Source organism: Doryrhamphus excisus, chromosome 16, assembly GCF_030265055.1.
Source record: "Doryrhamphus excisus isolate RoL2022-K1 chromosome 16, RoL_Dexc_1.0, whole genome shotgun sequence".
NCBI lineage: Eukaryota > Metazoa > Chordata > Actinopteri > Syngnathiformes > Syngnathidae > Doryrhamphus > Doryrhamphus excisus.
The window spans coordinates 4,163,113-4,180,803 of record NC_080481.1 but is presented as its reverse complement, the minus strand read 5'-3'; the positions used below and the strand labels follow the sequence as shown (position 1 = coordinate 4,180,803).

At 39.8% G+C, this 17,691-nt stretch overlaps 1 protein-coding gene and 1 long non-coding RNA gene across 6 annotated transcripts in view; both read left to right on the top strand.

The window, feature by feature from the left end:
• The window catches only part of znf512b (zinc finger protein 512B), a 34,740-nt gene extending 25,684 nt beyond the window's left edge, over window positions 1–9,056 (top strand). The window contains exons 12-17 of one of the 2 annotated variants that reach the window (XM_058051352.1): window positions 1,044–1,292; window positions 1,385–1,696; window positions 1,855–1,956; window positions 2,066–2,128; window positions 4,648–4,746; window positions 5,028–9,056. In XM_058051352.1, the coding sequence (XP_057907335.1) occupies window positions 1,044–1,292; window positions 1,385–1,696; window positions 1,855–1,956; window positions 2,066–2,128; window positions 4,648–4,746; window positions 5,028–5,375 (1,173 nt within the window). In that variant the 3' untranslated portion in view covers window positions 5,376–9,056. The remainder of the gene's footprint in view (window positions 1–1,043; window positions 1,293–1,384; window positions 1,697–1,854; window positions 1,957–2,065; window positions 2,129–4,647; window positions 4,747–5,027) is intronic. The other variant, XM_058051353.1, reaches the window with a different exon arrangement.
• A 1,466-nt stretch (window positions 9,057–10,522) lies between these two features.
• LOC131104318 (uncharacterized) lies at window positions 10,523–16,783 on the top strand. Of its 4 annotated transcripts, XR_009119770.1 has the most exons (7): window positions 10,523–10,856; window positions 11,914–12,124; window positions 12,286–12,339; window positions 12,441–12,621; window positions 12,828–12,986; window positions 16,154–16,499; window positions 16,652–16,783. It is a non-coding gene; the product is annotated as an uncharacterized LOC131104318 (long non-coding RNA). The 4 variants fall into 4 exon arrangements; XR_009119769.1 differs by lacking the exons at window positions 16,154–16,499; window positions 16,652–16,783 and adding an exon at window positions 13,153–13,736 and having other exon boundaries at window positions 10,532–10,856; XR_009119767.1 differs by lacking the exons at window positions 16,154–16,499; window positions 16,652–16,783 and having other exon boundaries at window positions 10,535–10,856; window positions 12,828–13,736.
• Window positions 16,784–17,691: the final 908 nt, after the last annotated feature.

Below are 17,691 nucleotides of genomic sequence, written 5' to 3'. Positions count from 1 at the left end.
TGCCAAAAGTCGGGCATACATAGCCACCTACCCTGGGTGCCTTTTTAGCTTTGAGTGGCGACAGTATGGCCGCACTGTTGTTGGTCGACACATTGGTCACGTCAAGGGTCTCCAAATGTGGTGATGTGATTCACAAGGAGACGGGAGTTGATCATAAGTGATAAAAAAGTGTTTCCTCTCCTGTTTTTCTTTAGAAAAACAAGCAACAACCACTTCTCAGTTGATACTATAGTTAACAATATGTAAATAAAAACCAGTGGCTGCATTCAGCTGCAAGTACGTAGGCTAACATGAGATGTTTTAAGCTAATACATTGTGCTGCTGTAGCAGCTGGCTTAAGTAGGCCTAATTGGCCATCTGCCACACCCCTACTCAACACACACAGGACACAAAATGAATGCATAGACAAAGCAACAACACAAAGTCCAACAAACACCAGTGCCAGAACATAACACAAAATGTGTCATCATCGTTTAAGTTCATTCATTCATTTTCTACCGCTTATCCTCACGAGGGCCTATCCCAGCTGCCTTCGGGTGGGGTACACCCTGGACTGGTGGCCAGCCAATCACAGGGCAAACAACCATTCACACCCACATTCATACCTATGGACAATTTGGAATGGCCAATTAACCTAGGGTGTTTTTGGAATGGGAGAGGAAAGTTGTGCATGTAAATAAAAGCTGAAATCTCATATTCAAATATTTGTATAATTTACAGCCAAAATAAAATAATTGTCCTCACTGTGCCAATACTTCTGGAGGGCACTGAAGCGTATCTCTTTTGGCCATTTGGCCATCATTATTTATCCTTTTTAGTACACATAGTACATTGGTAGTGCATCCAAAATCAACATCCCCCCTCTTGTTATTGAGAATGTAGTACAAAAGGCAAACTGTGTACACAAGGAAATCTACAGCATTAACCATATATGAAAAAATAGCAGCTTCCTGTTGTTTGCTGTTATTTTCCTACAAAATAATGCAAAGGTACAAAAATAGTAGTAAATATTTCATATAACAAGTTTGCAATTTAATGTGCAGGGCTGTTCAGCTCACTTCTCCAGTCTAATGGGCTACCAGTACCACCAGAAGCGTTGCGGACGTGAGATCTCTGATGATGAGAAACCCGTATTTCTGTGCCAGCACTGTGGAAAAACATATCGCTCGAAGGTTGGCAGGGACTACCATGTACGCACTGAACATTCCTCAACCATCACTGCGATTATGTCAGCCACCTGCAAGAGCAAAGACAGTAGCACTGATACAAACAACAACACTGGTAAAGAGAGGGTAAGATAGCAAATGTGACAGCCTCCGGATGTAAAGAAAAATAAGCCAGTGTTTACATATACAGGTTTCAATGTGTCGTACTGTTCTTCCAGGTAGCCTCTGATATGTCATCAGGAGGGAAGAGGGAGCAAAACCAGCCCGAGTGGTACCAAAAAGCACTAGTGGCTCAAGAGAAAGACAAAGTTAAAAATGAGGGCATTCAAGGAAAGGTCCGAGCCAAGGAAAAGGTTGTGCAGAATGAAAGCCTGGCAGAGGATTTTGAACGGACCCCTAGTGGCAGAGTGAGGCGCCGCTCAGCTCAGGTGGCAGTCTTTCACCTGCAGGAAATTGCAGAGGATGAGCTCGCCAAAGACTGGGGCACCAAGCGTCGCATCAAGGATGACTTGGTGCCTGACAGCAAAAGGGTAAGAAAACAGAGCGGATGCCTTTTGAGAGCATCCGGTAACTCCTGCCACACAGCCATACAAATACAGGTCCTAAGAGGTAGGACTACATTGGTAGTCAGTCTCTTTTTTTATAATGCATATAAATTTGATAGAACTGCTTATTATCTTGTGTACAGTTGAACTACACCCGCCCTGGCCTTCCTAGCTTCAGCAGGGAGCTACTAGAGACCTGGAAGAACCAAGTCAAGGAAAATGGCTTCATCTGCTGCACCAATGAGGTAAAATATGTCTAACAGATATGTCAGGGCACTGGATTTCTTCATAATGTGGTGATGTCATGACTGTCAAATGTCTGCTTGTTGACATTTTATTCTATTTTTTGCTCAGAACTGTGATGCTGTCTATTCCAGTGTGTCTGGACTAAAAGCCCACCTTGCCAACTGTAGCCAGGTATAAGCACTCTCTGGACACAATTTTAGAGTCCATCTCGGTTCTTTCCTAATTTAATTTTGAAACTGTAGATGTAATCGACAAATTAAAGCAAGAAACTATACGTTACGTTAATCTTGAAAAAAAAGTTTACTTTTGACTTTTTTTGAAAATGTTAATGTTGATCGTTATTTAGGCTCTTGCAGAGTCTTAAAAATACATTCAACCTTGACTAAGTGTAGCTCAGTAGTTCATTTACGTGTATAATTGTATAATTTACTGTGAGTTTGTAGCAAAGATACTGGACAGATAAGATAAGATTACCTGGCAGCCACATCCATAGTATGCCCTGCACTGCTTTAGGCCGCCATGTTCATTCATTCATTCATTTTCTCCCGCTTATCCTCACGAGGGTCACAGGGGTGCTGGAGCCTATCCCAGCTGTCTTGGGGCGAGAGGCGGGGTACACCCTGGACTGGTGGCCAGCCAATCACAGGGCACATATAGACAAACAACCATTCCCATCCACATTCAATGTGCAATTTTGTGCAATTTCAATGACGTTTTGGGGTTTAACATTTTCTAAATAATAAAAATGTAAATGCATCTCAAATGTGTAAATCCAACTTCAGTTCAAATTACGATCAGCCACTAATCGCTATCGTGCGATATCAGTAAAAAAGCATGTTATCGATATCGGCCGATACTTGGTCTATAATACTGAGCCCCTCCACCATCAGCTCCACCCCAACTGCAGCATCCAAAACAAGCATGGCTGCTGTGTGTGGGACTGCCTCTCTATGAGTATGATATCAGTTCTGCACCCTGCAAAACATGCCAGAAAAAATGTTTCACCAAGGCGGTGCTTTTAAAAGCTTTAGATTGGTGCGGCATTCGGGAGGCGAGCACTAGGCGGGGTGTGGTGAGTTATCGAGGCTCGCGATGTCATCATCCATCAGGCAGCATCTATAAAGCCCCAGTCCCAATCCGATGTACCTGCAAGTGTGGGTAAAATTTGGGGATGAGTACCGCCTTCGTACAGATTTGGGAGCATGCATACACCATGTAGCACTTTTAGTGCAGGAGGAACCTTTGTTGTGTGCAGGGCTGTCTGACTCAGTGAGCACGCATGCAGTTGGTGCACGTCAGTCTCGACACTTCCCCAGTTTGGTTGTCCAATGAGCATGCATAGCTCCTTTGGACCGTGACGAGTGAGCATGTGCAGAAATAATGAATGATGAATAAATGCGAAATACCAAACGTGAATTGTGAATTCCAGCATTTTGTTCATGTTCTGGTAAAACAAGCATATTGGCTTTGCTTGGCAAGGGAAATAAATAAAGTCCCTCTTGGCCAGTTTCATTTTGTAAAAGTAGCTCTTACAAGAAAAAAACATGGTGAAAAGAAAAAAAACCCTTCATGAAATCTTCGTCTGCGAAGTCAAGCCAAGAGAAGAGAGAGAGAGAGAGACGTATGTGAACAGTATCTGTATCGTCCAATTTCACTAATGGATGTTAGCGCTGTCTAGAGGAGCGGGGGGAAGAAGGAGGTTGTAGAGCTAAAAGTAAAAAGTAAATAAAACAACAGAGTCATGACACTAATAAAAACTGTAAAACAACTCTGCAACAGAGAAGGCTCTTATCACCCCGAGATTTAAGATTCGACCGAGGTGTAGTTAAAGAGAGCTGTGAGCTGGACCTCATAGTTCTGGTAGGAACATAAACAGTCAAAAAGTCAGATAAGTATGAGGGAGCCAGCCCATTCAGCCATTTAAAAAACAAAATCCTGGAGTGATCGGTATACAATGCAAGGAGGCCAGGATTGGGGTTGTATGTTGACGTCTCTTGGTGGCCCTTATCATTTTGAAGCAGCTGGAGATGTTGGATGGAAGACTGGTCCAGACCACAGTACAATTAATTGCAATAGTCCAAGCACAATTCAAAAGAAGCATCTAAAAAGACGCCAAGGTTACATGTAGAAATAAAGCAATAAAGGCATATCTTATCTTGGGTCATATTTCTGCAATATAATGGCATATATATATATATATATATATATATATATATATATGTGTGTGTGTGTGTGTGTATATATATGCATATATATGTATGTGTATATATATGTATGTATATAAATATATGTGTGTGTGTGTGTATATATATATATATATATATATATATATATATATATATATATATATATATATATATATATATATATATATATATATATATATATATATATATACACCAAGCTATATGTGCATAAGGTTATTTTCCACTGAGCTCAGCTAGTGAATACATTGTACAAGGTTGTGCAGCTAGCCCCACCCCATCCAGCTCTCTTGCTTTCCATCATGGCCAACAACATTCTGTTACATGTTCGTATTTGTGGCTCTTATGGTGGTCTTATCTATATAGCATCTTTGGTTTGTAGCTATACAAAGGCAGTTTAGCAGTGAGAAAGTATTTTGGAATTTGCAATCAGTAAAGTCTAAAATCATGTGGCAATATTTGTCTGTGTTTGTCTCTGTGCCACAGGGTGGTGGAGGACTGGCAAAGTACACATGCCTGATCTGTCAGAAGGAGTTTAACTCAGAGAGTGGTGTCAAGTACCACATCAGCAAGACACACTCACAGGTGGGTCATACAATTACGTCTCACCTTTTTATTATTATTACCATTATCATTCATGATCATGAATACAATTATTATGGCGCTTTATATGATAGTATTATTCTATTATGTGTAGAGTTTGCATGTGAGTGGGAATGGTTGTTTGTCCATATGCGCCCTGTGATTGGCTGGCCACCAGTCCCGTGTGTACCCCGCCCCGCCAGCTGGGATAGACTCCAGCATATCTTCATATGACTGTGTTACATGAATTCCAATCAGCACTAATGTGACTTTTATGGCTTCAGAACTGGTTCCGTGCAACAGACAGTGAAGGCATCTCCAGCAGCATGACTAAACCTCTGGAGGACAACGGCATTAAAGCAGATGTGAGGAATAGTGCCACCACTGGTAAGAAGCGGGGCCGCAAGCCCAAAGAGCGCTCCCCTGTGGTTGTTGCTCTTGAAACACAAACTCAACCGCCAACCACAACAAATGAAGACTCGGTCCCCGACATGACCCCGTTGTCTGACTCAACACAGTCCCCCACACAAAACTCAGATTTTACGGACATTGTGGACCCAGACCTGAAGCGACAGCCCAATGCCTCCACTGCACGAAGAAGCAAGCTAAACAGGCCACCGTTGTCTGAATAACATGAAGGAATCCCAGAGAACGGCTGCTCAAAATGTTGTTGAACCTGACAAGAACATAGCGCGAAGAAAACAACTCAGTCGGCTGTTAAAAAGTTTAAAGTACAAAGTAACATGGCTGCCTTTCTAAGTAGTACCCATGTAACAGTAGTGTTTTCCATTCCATTCAAGGTACCCGTTTCAGTTCCCTCTCTCGGCAGGAGCTTCACAAAATCAGTGACTTCCACATAGATAACCTTTTCTCAAGAAGTCATGTTTACTGTAAGTGGAGGGCATTTCTCTTGAATTCTCTGTTAGCTTAGTCACGTAATTATGCTTGTGTAGACTGTACTCTGTACATAAACAATATCTGTATACAACTATATACTCTAAGCAATTATGCCATCGTTATCTCATATCTAAAAACCCTTGTGGATTATCTGTAGTCACAATGTTTTCTCTGATGTTTTCATTTTTTTCCTTTTTTGTCATTTTGTACTTTCACTTTTCACAATTAGGCTCAATTAATGGTCAGTTTTTAACCATATTTCACTTTTTTGTCTTGTATCGCTTGGAAAGTGTATTGCTTTTAAATCCATAATCAAGGGCAAAAAACATGATTTACAAATTGTTAAACACTGACTTTAGGAAATAGGGATTGTTTTCTTCCGTCAATGTCAACATACGTCAGAGAAAAAGCTTGAAATATTATGACTATGACTATTTTAAGTCTAGAATAGCTGAGCTAATTGTTTGCCAGAAGGATGAATTTTAGTGGCGCTTGTTGCACTGTTGCAGCACAATCAAATGAGGTAAATACCTTTTTTTAAAAAAAAAAAAAAGAAGAAGAGGCCATATTTTGGCTATTGCTTTATCTTGAATCAAAGTGATGAGAAGAGAATGAAAATATTATCTTTTGTAGTGGTTTAAGAGTGATCTTTTATGAAATAGCATCATTGCAAATGAGGATTTGCATATACTGTATATGAACTCACACCTGATGTTCAAAAATAATGCATTGCACTTTAACCCTCATCATTGACCTCTTGTGATTTTGCACTCCAGGATACTTTAATCTCACCATGGCTAGTGGCTCTCAGACACAGTAACAAATACACTTTTAGATTCTATTTATGAATAATGGATATGCTTTCATGTCAGCATCATAATCCAGCATGAACATACAGTTTTAAAGGGGAATTTTGCCCATCATTCACAATCCTTATGTGAGAAAACCAGTTAATATGAGCTAGCTAGCAACGGGTTTCATAGGAAATGCCTATTTTGACTAAAGCCCGCACAAAAAAAACACCAACAGTGTTCCATTTACAAAACGGACTTGTATATTAACCCAGCTGCTGCAATATTATTATTGTAGCAGCTAACATGAAAAACTATTTTTATCTTGTGGACTAACACGACGCGTTGGTAATCGCAAGTCTCAGCATTTTTGACCTGAGGACTGGAGCACACGTCTTGTGCTGGAAGACACAGCCATCCCAAGGAGAGCGGACGTGTTGTTTCTGTATCTATGCTGTTGTTGTTCACAGACCTAGCGCGTGTATCTACTAGTGTGTGTACCAATGTGCCGAGAAAATTCTTTTGGTATTGTTTTCAGTAATCCAAATAGGGCAAGATACTGCAACTATTCCATGTCATCATCATGTACATGTTAAATGCATGATGCATGTTGGAGAGTTGTTGTTTTTTTAGTCGAAATAGGTGTATCCCAATGACAGCACTGTAAGCTAGCTCATATTAACTTGTTTTCTTGTGTTATGATGCACAGAAAAGGGAACATGTTCATCTTTCACATAAGGATTGGGAATGATGGACAATATTCGCCCCCCAAAAAGTGCAGTTCCCCTTTAACTGACCACACAAAGGCAGAACTGCCACCTCTTTGACGTTTTTGATTACCTTTTAAGAAATATGAATCCGATATTGTCAAATGACTTTTAAAAAGTGGGCAATCAGAGAGAGCAGTAGAACAGATACTTGAATCCACTGTTGTATTAATGACTTGAGCAAATGAAAAGTTTGCAAAAATTCCCTTCCCAACAATAATAGACAAAATAAATCATGTCAAATCAAAAACATCCGCCAAACCACCTCATCATGACTGCTCCAGAATTTGCACCAACAAATGTTAGATGTCATCACTTCCATCAAGCTGAGATGTCAACATTTTGATGAATAGCATAATCAGAAATTCGTTACTTCCGAAATGACACTCATGACCATTTCGTAGTGTAAAGCTAAGATGTGACATCTTGGTTTCCATTCAGAATCAACTAACAGGATGTATTCAGGTGGGGATGATTATGCATGTGTCCGTCTCTGTTAATGGGATTGACCTCCTCCTTCTGTCCAGCTTTAGCTGGTGAAGATTTATTAGACAAGCACTGATCCCATTTCCATATGAATAGTCCACAACGTGAGCGTGTGTGTTTTAACATTTAGCACCTTTGTAATCATTGGAAATCAGAGTTTGTGACACTTTTCGTCAAGTGTTATGAAGTGGCACATAATCATCGGCTTGTTACTCATGTTAACGCCCCTTTTACCCAGCAAGCTTTGGTGTTGCAATATGATAGTTTAGCACTGCTTTTATCACACCCTTTACAGAATTTTCTGTCTTCCTATGATATGGAAAACACATATCTATCCCGCAGTGTGTGCAAACTGCAACAGTTTAGAGAGTAAAGCAATACACCATGTTTAGCTAATTTTGTCTGCTTGCTGATATTTTAATATTGGTGTGTGTTCTCTAAATCGTATGGCTTTTTTTCAACACTGATTTATTGCTTGTTTGTTCTGCAAGTATGTTTTACATATAACATTTAAAATATATATGTTTGTAGACCACAAATATCCTTATGTGTCTGCATACACTGTTTTCTTTTGTCCTTTTTGATGACGCACATAAGCAAGTTTTTTCAGTACACAATAACATAGGGATTGTCCTTCATTCTGACTTAATCAATATGGGACAAGGCATATGTATATGTGTTTGTTTCTATATTTAGTGCACTTACTATACCATGAAATAGGCTTGAAGTAGGAGTGTTGTTGGACTTTTCTAGTGATCTGGACTGTGTGTGGTGTGACTTTTATAAGTGCGGAGGCAGCAGACTCAAGTCTCTTCCCTTTATTGTTACCTAAAATCGAGGTTTGTTCGTTATAATCCATTCGAGGGGAACTGCACTATTTGGGGAATTTTGCCCATCATTCACAATCCTTCTGTCAAACATGAACATACAATTCTTTCATATAAGGATTGGGAATGATGGGCAAAATTCGCCCCAAAATTGTGCATTTCCCCTTTAAGACTGCCTCAGAATTTGATCCATTCATTTGGCTTGTATGCTACCTACTTGAAAATTCAAATTGAATATCTTTTGCAGGTACCATCACATTTTATGAGATTGTTAAATATTGTGTGGTAGTTGACCAAGCAAACTGACTAAATGAGACTAATGATGTCTATATCTAAAATACACAGAGGACCCCCCCCCCACCCCCGAGTCTGAACTGTTACACTTTTCTCCCAAATTTATTGTATGAATTTGTGCATTACTCCCTCAATTACTAAATAATAAAGTTTGTTGGGGAAAAAAATGTGTCAAATTGAATTGTGGTATTGTGATATTTGATGTGTTAATATATCACAGTATGCATGTTGTAATAAACATAATGTGGAAATGTGTGACATGTCCATGCTGCCATTTGTATACAAGGATAATTAAGCTTTTGGACCATTAAATCATTCTGGGAACAATTTTAGCCATTTTATGTGTTAAATGAACATCGTTAGGTAGGTCGGGAGGGAGGTGGGTAGGCAGGTAGGTCGGTAGGTAAGGAGGGAGGTAGGGAGGTAGATACTTTATTCACCCCTTATTTATTCATCCATCTGTTTGTCAGGTAGTCCGTGATCCACACTGTAAACAATTACTGTTAATTTCCAACAGTAATATGCTATATTAACGGAATACGTTTTTTTACTGTAGTTTGCAATGCATTGTGGGTTGTTGAACGTGAAGCAACAGCGCACGGGCTGTCAACAGTATGCTACTGTTATAATTAGAGGTTATCACATGGTTTGTCTGGTATCAGGCCAGGTATCATGCCCCCAAGTGTCAGTATCAGTAGCACGCGGGGGCATGATACTGGGCCTGATACCATGTGATCTTATTATCACATACTATTTAATCATGAGCTTATTATCACGTACTTTCGTTTTTCCATCATGTAACGTGCCAGAGAGTTGAATTTTGATTTGAGAGAATCAGACTCGTATTCATCCCCATTTTCTTTTCTGATTGATACAACAATGTAGCGACCCTGACGTGTTCATGTTGACATGTTGTGCTCTTGAGTGTCTGACTGTTCCACGTGACTGTGAATGCACCAGGGGTGGGGGCGTGTCGTGTTGAGGAAGCACTGTTGCGTTGCTGGCGGTGGTTGCAACGGCGTGGTTACGGCCGACAGTAGCCAGTATTGTTGTGTAATAAAAGCTTGTTAGCGATCACAGTCGTGTCCTTTCCATAGCCTCGGCAACGACGTTACAATAAACATAGACACGTATTTGTCTAACTCAGGCGGGGGAATACTTTCTACCAGTCTTCGTTCGTTCTTGCAGTTGCAGTCGCCCTTGGTTTTCCGACTTGTATTTGCATTTTTAGTTTTTTCGATTTTTCAAGAGTGTCCTCCTCATTAATGGTGATAAAACGTTCCATTTCTAATATTCTGTTTGCTATTTTTCCCTATTTGTCTTTCGCCGGGAGTGTCAACCGCTGACATGTTGACAGAGCACAGACGGCAGCAAAACAAACCCTCGTGCGCTGTTCTCTGATTGGTTGTTTCACGGGCACGATACCAGAGCAGCGCGCTCTGATTGGACAGCTACGGGGGCTGATACTGACATGGTTAAACTCTATAGCAGGGGTGCTCATTAAGTCGATCGCGATCTACCGGTCGATCGCGGAGGTGGTACTGGTCGATCGCGGCGTGACATTAAAAAAATATCATCCTAGCATCAATGCCGTCACTTGATTGATATACAGGGCAGCCATTCAGATGACAACTGATGACAATCAAATCAAACAACGTCTCTAAGTGCAGCAGAACTTACGATGTCAGCCTATCATCCATCCCCGTTACTTGATTGACATACAGGACAACCAGTCAGATGACAACTGAATTTTGACCTTTAGGTCACCGCTCATGCGTAAACAACGATGCAAAGTGCTAAGCTAGTCGGCGAATTGCGTCAGATTTTAAGACCTCGATAAAGTTTATGGTCACTAAAATGAGTGAAGTAGCTGGACCAAGTAAAAAGGCAAAAACATATCACTTCCATACGGAATGGGAGGTGGACTTTTTTTTTTCACAAGGTCTTTTTCGAAGTGCGTTTGCCTGGCTAACCTGGCTATCAGCAGCTACTGTCCGGACTATGCATCCCTGGCTGATTCAATTCAGTGCAAGTCATCAAAGTAAACTCAGGTAATTACAAAAAAATGTTAATTATTAATTATGTGTGTTTTGCAATATTGGCTCATTTGGTTATGTAAGGTACATCAACATACATTGTACGTACAAATAATCCTCAATACATTTGAAAATAAATAGATGTTTTGCATTTTTGTAGTGGGTAGATCATTTTGACTCGGTCATTTTAAAAGTAGCTCGCATGCTGAAAAAGTGTGACCACCCCTGCTCTATAGTTTATCAGTATCACTGCCCTGGGCTTTGACACAGTATCATTTCGGCCTTTTCCCGTATCATTCATGGGCGGTTTCTAGGGTACAGGGCCAATTAACACTGTAGTATGTGATAAATTACAGTAAACTACAGTATTTTCTAAAATCTGGTGCATGCCAAACTCGCGAGGGAAAGTTATCCTGCCTGTGCAGCGGGGACATGTTTGATACCCATGAACAGAACGTCTTGCTTGGTCTGCATCCTTCCAATTGTGCATCTACAAATAACACGGTAAGTAAAAACTAACTTATCTTTATTTTTTACAGCAGAGTGAATCAACCTGACTGAAATCAAACTGGCTAGCTAGCGAGTGTCTGATTTTCAGTGCCACTCATCAGTGAGGCTAAGATTTGAATAATGTTAGCAACATTTTTACGGTTGACTTTTTTCTTCCATTAAATTTTGTTCCCTTTAATTTTACATACCGGTCACTCAGCATGGCATGGGAGAGAAAGAGCACGTCCAAAATATTTTTACATCGAGCCGCGGCAGAATTAAGGACTTTTCTGGAACAAACTACAAACTTAGTGGTTGATGGAAGAGTGAAATGAGTAACAGAGATGGCTGTGGTGAGTTTTATTTTAACTTTCTGTCGAGTTTGAATGAAATCTGTCGAACACCTGAGTTTAGGCAAGCAAGGAAACTTTAATCTCCGTCCACGAAAAACAACTTTTACATGAGGTGTGACGATTTGTATTATGATTAGACTGCGTTACGTTACGTTAGTTGCTCTCCTGCGTGCCGCTCCAACTGACATTGAAGATAAGAAAAGCAAATGGCCTTTTCTTTTCATTCTCAGGTACATCTACGTCCATTTTGAGTTGCTTACAGACACCAATGTGCTCAGTGTGGAGGAATGTGGAAGAGCCATCACAGAATACTTCAGAGTAAAATTGACCATCAAAGATGTCCTCTGTAATAGCGAAGGTACAGAGATGGAACTTTGCATTGTTCAGCTGCTCATGGCACACTTCGGAGAGGAGCTAACAGGGCTGGTCCTTCTTGCAGATGTAAGTTTATATTCTTTCTTGCCAGGTGTTTAAATATTGAATGTCATGTCTATTTTTAAAGCAGGTCAACGTTATTCTCACCCAGTGCTTCTGTTTTTTGATTGTTTATTATTTGTCATAATATGGTTGTCTTTGTTCCTTCCGGGTGTCTGCCTCTGTAGCTGACATTGAAACAACCTTCACTCCTCCTGCAAGCCCTCGTCTGATACTGCTTGGTAAGCATTTCATTTTCATTGTTTCATATGTTACATTGGTCATTATTTTGAGACTATAGATGTGTACATCAAGTAAATGATGTTGATGATGTTACTTGAAGTTTCAGGTGGAACAGAGAATGTCAATATTGGATGCTGGATGATTACTCTGGAGGGGCGTGTAATATCTGAGGGCATCACACCATCCTTTTTGACCAGACTGGCTGCTGTGTTTGCAGTCTACTACATATTCAACCTTCAATATCAAGAGGAGGCAGCTTGTACTCTGGAATGTATTCAGAGGTAAGAATCATTTCATTTCCTTGTCGGCATTATAGATTTTTTATTTTATTATTTTATTAATTTAATTTGTAACTGAAACCTGAAGGCTGTACGGTGGGTGAGTGGTTCTCGGGCATCTCTGTGTGGAGTTTGCATGCTACATGTTAGAATAGTTCCAATATATAGTTTTCCTTTCAGTCTCTAATCATAGACTATTCTGATTTCAGTTGCTTCATTGGTATCAAGAGGATGGAAGACAACCTGAGGAAAGCATGTCTCCAAGAAGACTGGTATGATGGTCCCGAAGAAGTCTGCCACAGTGAATACACATGTCTCCACACTACTGAAGAACCTCATGGACTTTGAATGGGACTTCATATACGTAGGTCAGTGAAATCTCTCTTGTCTCATGCTCTTAACTCCATATGTTGTTCTGACTGACATTGCCACATTAAAGCATAAAAGACTTTGATATGATCAGCTTTATAAGCATGTCGTGTTATTGTATGTCTCTGACTTATTTTGATTATTTTGTTTGCTGTTGTTTTGGAGCATCGACACTGCAAGCCATAGAGACAAACAACGGCCAGGAACGTGATGATCATCTCTCCCTGACTGAATCATTTTTGCTTTGAATCAGGACAAACAACCCCCCCCCCCCCAAAAAAAAAGAGTACAATCCCAACTGAGCCAATACAGCCAGGAAATTCGAATGTCCAATAGTGTTCTCTGGCTGTATTTTGGGACTCTGGTCAATCAGTCACTGCCCATCAACATTGTATTGAACACGAACAAGATAAAAAATTATATCAAATGCCTCTTTTTTGTATTTTTCTTTCAAGAAAATACAAATGTATTACAAATTTGGTCTGTTTGTATTGTTCTTTCTATCAAATGATACATGTAGAAAAGTCCTGATGCAACAACCGTTTTCCACAGGATTTTTTAAACAAGGGAATACTTCTTGTATACACACATGATTACTCAAGGCTTGAACTCAAGGCCTTGAACTCAACTCTATGCGAAGTGTGCAATAAAGATGCCACAACTGTTTTGAAAAGGCTTAACAATCACACCTATAGTCTAGTCCAGGGGTGGGCAAACTTTTTGACTGGCGGGCCGCATTGATTTAACAAAATTGACGGGGGGGCAGACTCGATATTTTATACGTAACAGTCTAGCTGGAATTATTGTATCTGTAAAAGTGTTATGCAATCTGCTTTATGGGCACTTTGAGATCATTTATTTGATGTAAAGTGCGTCATAGATTTATAATAATAAATTGATTATTATTTTTATTATTATTATTAGTTATTATTATTATTTGTATTATTATATGCTTGTGTCCCTTTTTTCAGGAGCACTTTGTAAGCACTTTGTACATCAAATAACGAAATTATTAAATATGTCAAAGTGTCATGCAATCTGCTATATGTGCACTTTGAGATCATTTATTTTTTATTATGTTTTATTATTATTATTTGTATTATTATTATATGCCTGTGTCCCTTTTTTCAGGAGCACTTTGTAAATAACAGACCGCATCAAATAACGAAATTATTGTATCTGTAAAAGTGTTATGCAATCTGCTATGTGTGCACTTTAAGATAATTTATTTGATGTAAAGTGCGTTATAAATTTATAATAATAAATTTTTTTTATTATTATTTGATATTATTACTTTATATTATTTTATTATTATTATTATTATGATGTAAATGTTATAAATGTATAATTAGAATACATTTTGTATTATTTTATATTATTTGTTATTATTATTTTATATTATTATTATTTGTTATTATTATTATTATGTGCCTGTGTCCCTTTTTTCAGGAGCACTTAGTAAACAACAGACCGCATCAAATAACAAAATTATTGTATCTGTAAAAGTGCTATGCAATCTGCTATGTGTGCACTTTAAGATAATTTATTTGATGTAAAGTGCGTTATAAATTTATAATAATAAGAATAAATGTATTATTATTTGATATTATGTGTTATTATTTTATATTATTATTTTATTATTATTATTATGATGTAAAGTGTGTTATAAATTTATAATAAGAAGAATACATTTTGTATTATTTTATATTATTTGTTATCTTAAAGTGCACACATGCATTCTTTGGAAAGAACGGGCGGGCCGTATTCAAACACTTGGCGGGCTGGATGTGGCCCCCGGGCCGTAGTTTGCCCACCCCTGGTCTAGTCAGTGTATCACAGGAAGTGAAAATCACATTGATTGTTACTGTACTGTCCACAAAGTCAAATTCACCACCACAGAGTAATTCAGAAAATGGCAATCACAGCCAGGTCCATGCCCAAATATAGAAAATAAACACAGAGCTGGCGAATAGATTCAGGATGGTCGGTTTAGTTTTGATCTTCTCCATTTTCGCAACGGCACTTCGGAACAAATCCGCCCTGCTTGATTCCTTCCATTTGGAACCTTTCCAAGCCGCCTGGCCAGCCGCTACAGCGTCCTTCCGCTTTCTTTCCGAACGCACAAAGCAGTAAACATTGATGTATTGTTCGTATGCATTGCTCGGTGAGCAGAGATGAATGGCAGTAATTCTCTTTTTGATGAACGAAAATAGGTAATCGAAATCACCGGGGTCGGCCATTGTCTGATTGTTGTGTTGGAATGCGAAGCACGCAGAGCTACGTGGAGTATCGCGTGGACTGGTACGCTCTCGCGCTAGCATACGACGACAGGGGACCAGTCTATTCGCGCTAAAATTTGACTGCGTCCCGCGGTTCGAACATACAGACATCGACATTTTCTGGTTTTCAAAAAAGCGTACATTGATGTCTTAACCCCCCCCCCCCCCCCCCCCCGCGTACGGTTTGTACGCTCGTGAAAATGTTGAAAATTATGGATGGCCCCTAAGCATTCCTCACACAATTTGTTAGTCACTTACTGTATTTGCTGTGTATTAGTTGCTTCCGTATTCAGCCCAATTGTTTGTGAGGAAAAGCGGTAGAAAATGAATGAATGTTTTATCTAAGGTAAAGTTCAATATGGTAAGATAAGACACTATGTAAAAGAATAGTATGGAAACAGTTTTGTTGTGTTTTCATGTATTTAGGTCTCTTACATGCATTTGAAGAATGTATTTAGTTTGTTTATATGGGACATCTAACGGTTTTTAGTTTCTTTGATTAGTCTTATTGTATTTTACAGTAACAGTATTCATGTTGACACTGCCCGTTTAAATAAACATTTGTGTGATTTATATGTAAATTATATGTAAATTCTCTGTAATTTAACAGGAAAATTGTGAGTGTAATTTTACAGTAGTAAGTTGTTAATTGAGAATATTGTAGGAACTGTAAAATAACAGTATATTACTGTAAAGTTTATATTCTCTACAGCACAGTACTGTAATACTTTGACAGTAATATACTGTTGTCGATCACTGTAAAATAACAGTTGTAAAATAACAGTTTGAAGCTGGCGATTCTAGCTGCCAGTAGTGTACTGTAATTTAACAGCCAAATTTGTTACAGCGCACACCACCAGATGTGAACCCACTCCCATTTTCTGCAGTTTGTCTCTGAGGAGCTGAGGCTGGACGGTGTTGAAGGCGCTGGGGAAATCCAGGAAAGTTCTTTTCACAGCACCACTGCCCCTGTCCAGGTGAGAGAGGTATCGCTGTGTCATCCTCTACTCCAACCTTCTCCTGATAAGAAAACTGCAGTGGGTCGAGGGCGCGGCGGACCTGTGACCTGAGGTGGTGCAGCAGGAACCGCTCCATGGTCTTCCATGTGTGACGTCAGGGCAACCGGCCTGAAGTCGTTCAGCTCTCTTGGAACCGGGATGATGCAGGATGTTTTCCACTGCTGGGGGACCCTCCTCTGCTCCAGGCTCAGCCTGGGGGGTGCAGCATTCAGAGGTGAGAAAGATGGGGTGGTCAAACCTGTTGAAGTAGTTGTTCATCTGGTTTGCCCTCACCACATCTCCATGCATGGTCGCCCCCCTCTTTGAGCTGCAGCCGGTGATGACTTTCATCCCATCCCACACCTCTTTCATGCTGTTGTTTTGCAGCTTCTGCTCCAGCTTTCTCCTGTACTGCTCTTTCGCCCCCCTGAGCTGGACTCTGAGTTCCTCCTGCACTTGTTTAAGCTCCTGCTGATCCGCGTCTTTGAAGGCCCTCTTCCTCTGGTTCAGAAGGTACTTGATGTTGCTTGTTTGCATAGCAGCGTACAGTTCTTACAGGAACAAACACGTCTATACAGAAGTTGATGTAGTCAACAACCTCCTTGACATTGCCGTGTGGCCCCTGCAGTACATTCAAGTCAGTGATTGAAGTCCCCAGAGATGAACACAAGAGCCTCAGGGTGCTGTGTTTGTAGCTTAGCAACTATACACAGAAATGGACACATTTGTTTTTTGTGACCAAAAAGTCTTTTTTTAAATCCCATATTTATCTTAACATGCACTAATGCATCCTTTGTGTAAAGATTTTCATTCAAACTACTGTTCAAGCCTTTTGACCGTTTTCTGGTTTACAGAAAATAGGCTTTCATGTTTGTTGTGTGTGTGTCTGTGTGTGACGTTGACGTGTGAGAGACAGACTCCAGACATTTTTTATCCTGTGTGTGTCTATAACCATAATCGGGGGTTCAGCTTGTGTGTGTGTGTGTGTGTGTGTGTGTGTGTGTGTGTGTGTGTGTGTGTGTGTAGGTGTGTGTGTGTGTGTGTGTGTGTGTGTGTGTGTGTGTGTGTGTGTGTGTGTGTGTGTGTGTGTGTGTGTGTGTAAAATGCATTCAGTGGGCCCAGGAAGTTCACTTCAGTGTAACTTAAAGACACCTGACACTGCAGATACTATGACTTCCTGTCTTCAGTTTCAGAATAAAATACACTCAAACATGTTACATCTCTAATTTACCAAGCAAGTAAGGTGGTTTGTTCTTAAAGATTGTAAATTTACGCAAAATAATGAACAACGAGGCCTTGTTTCTCAAGTATGACGTTTTAATAGCATGGCCAATCAAAAATTATATAATTGAGAAAATTATTTTGAAGTGAGAATATCGGAACTAGCTGTAGTAGTGTCTTCCTGTAAACACGAAGTTTCAGGTACT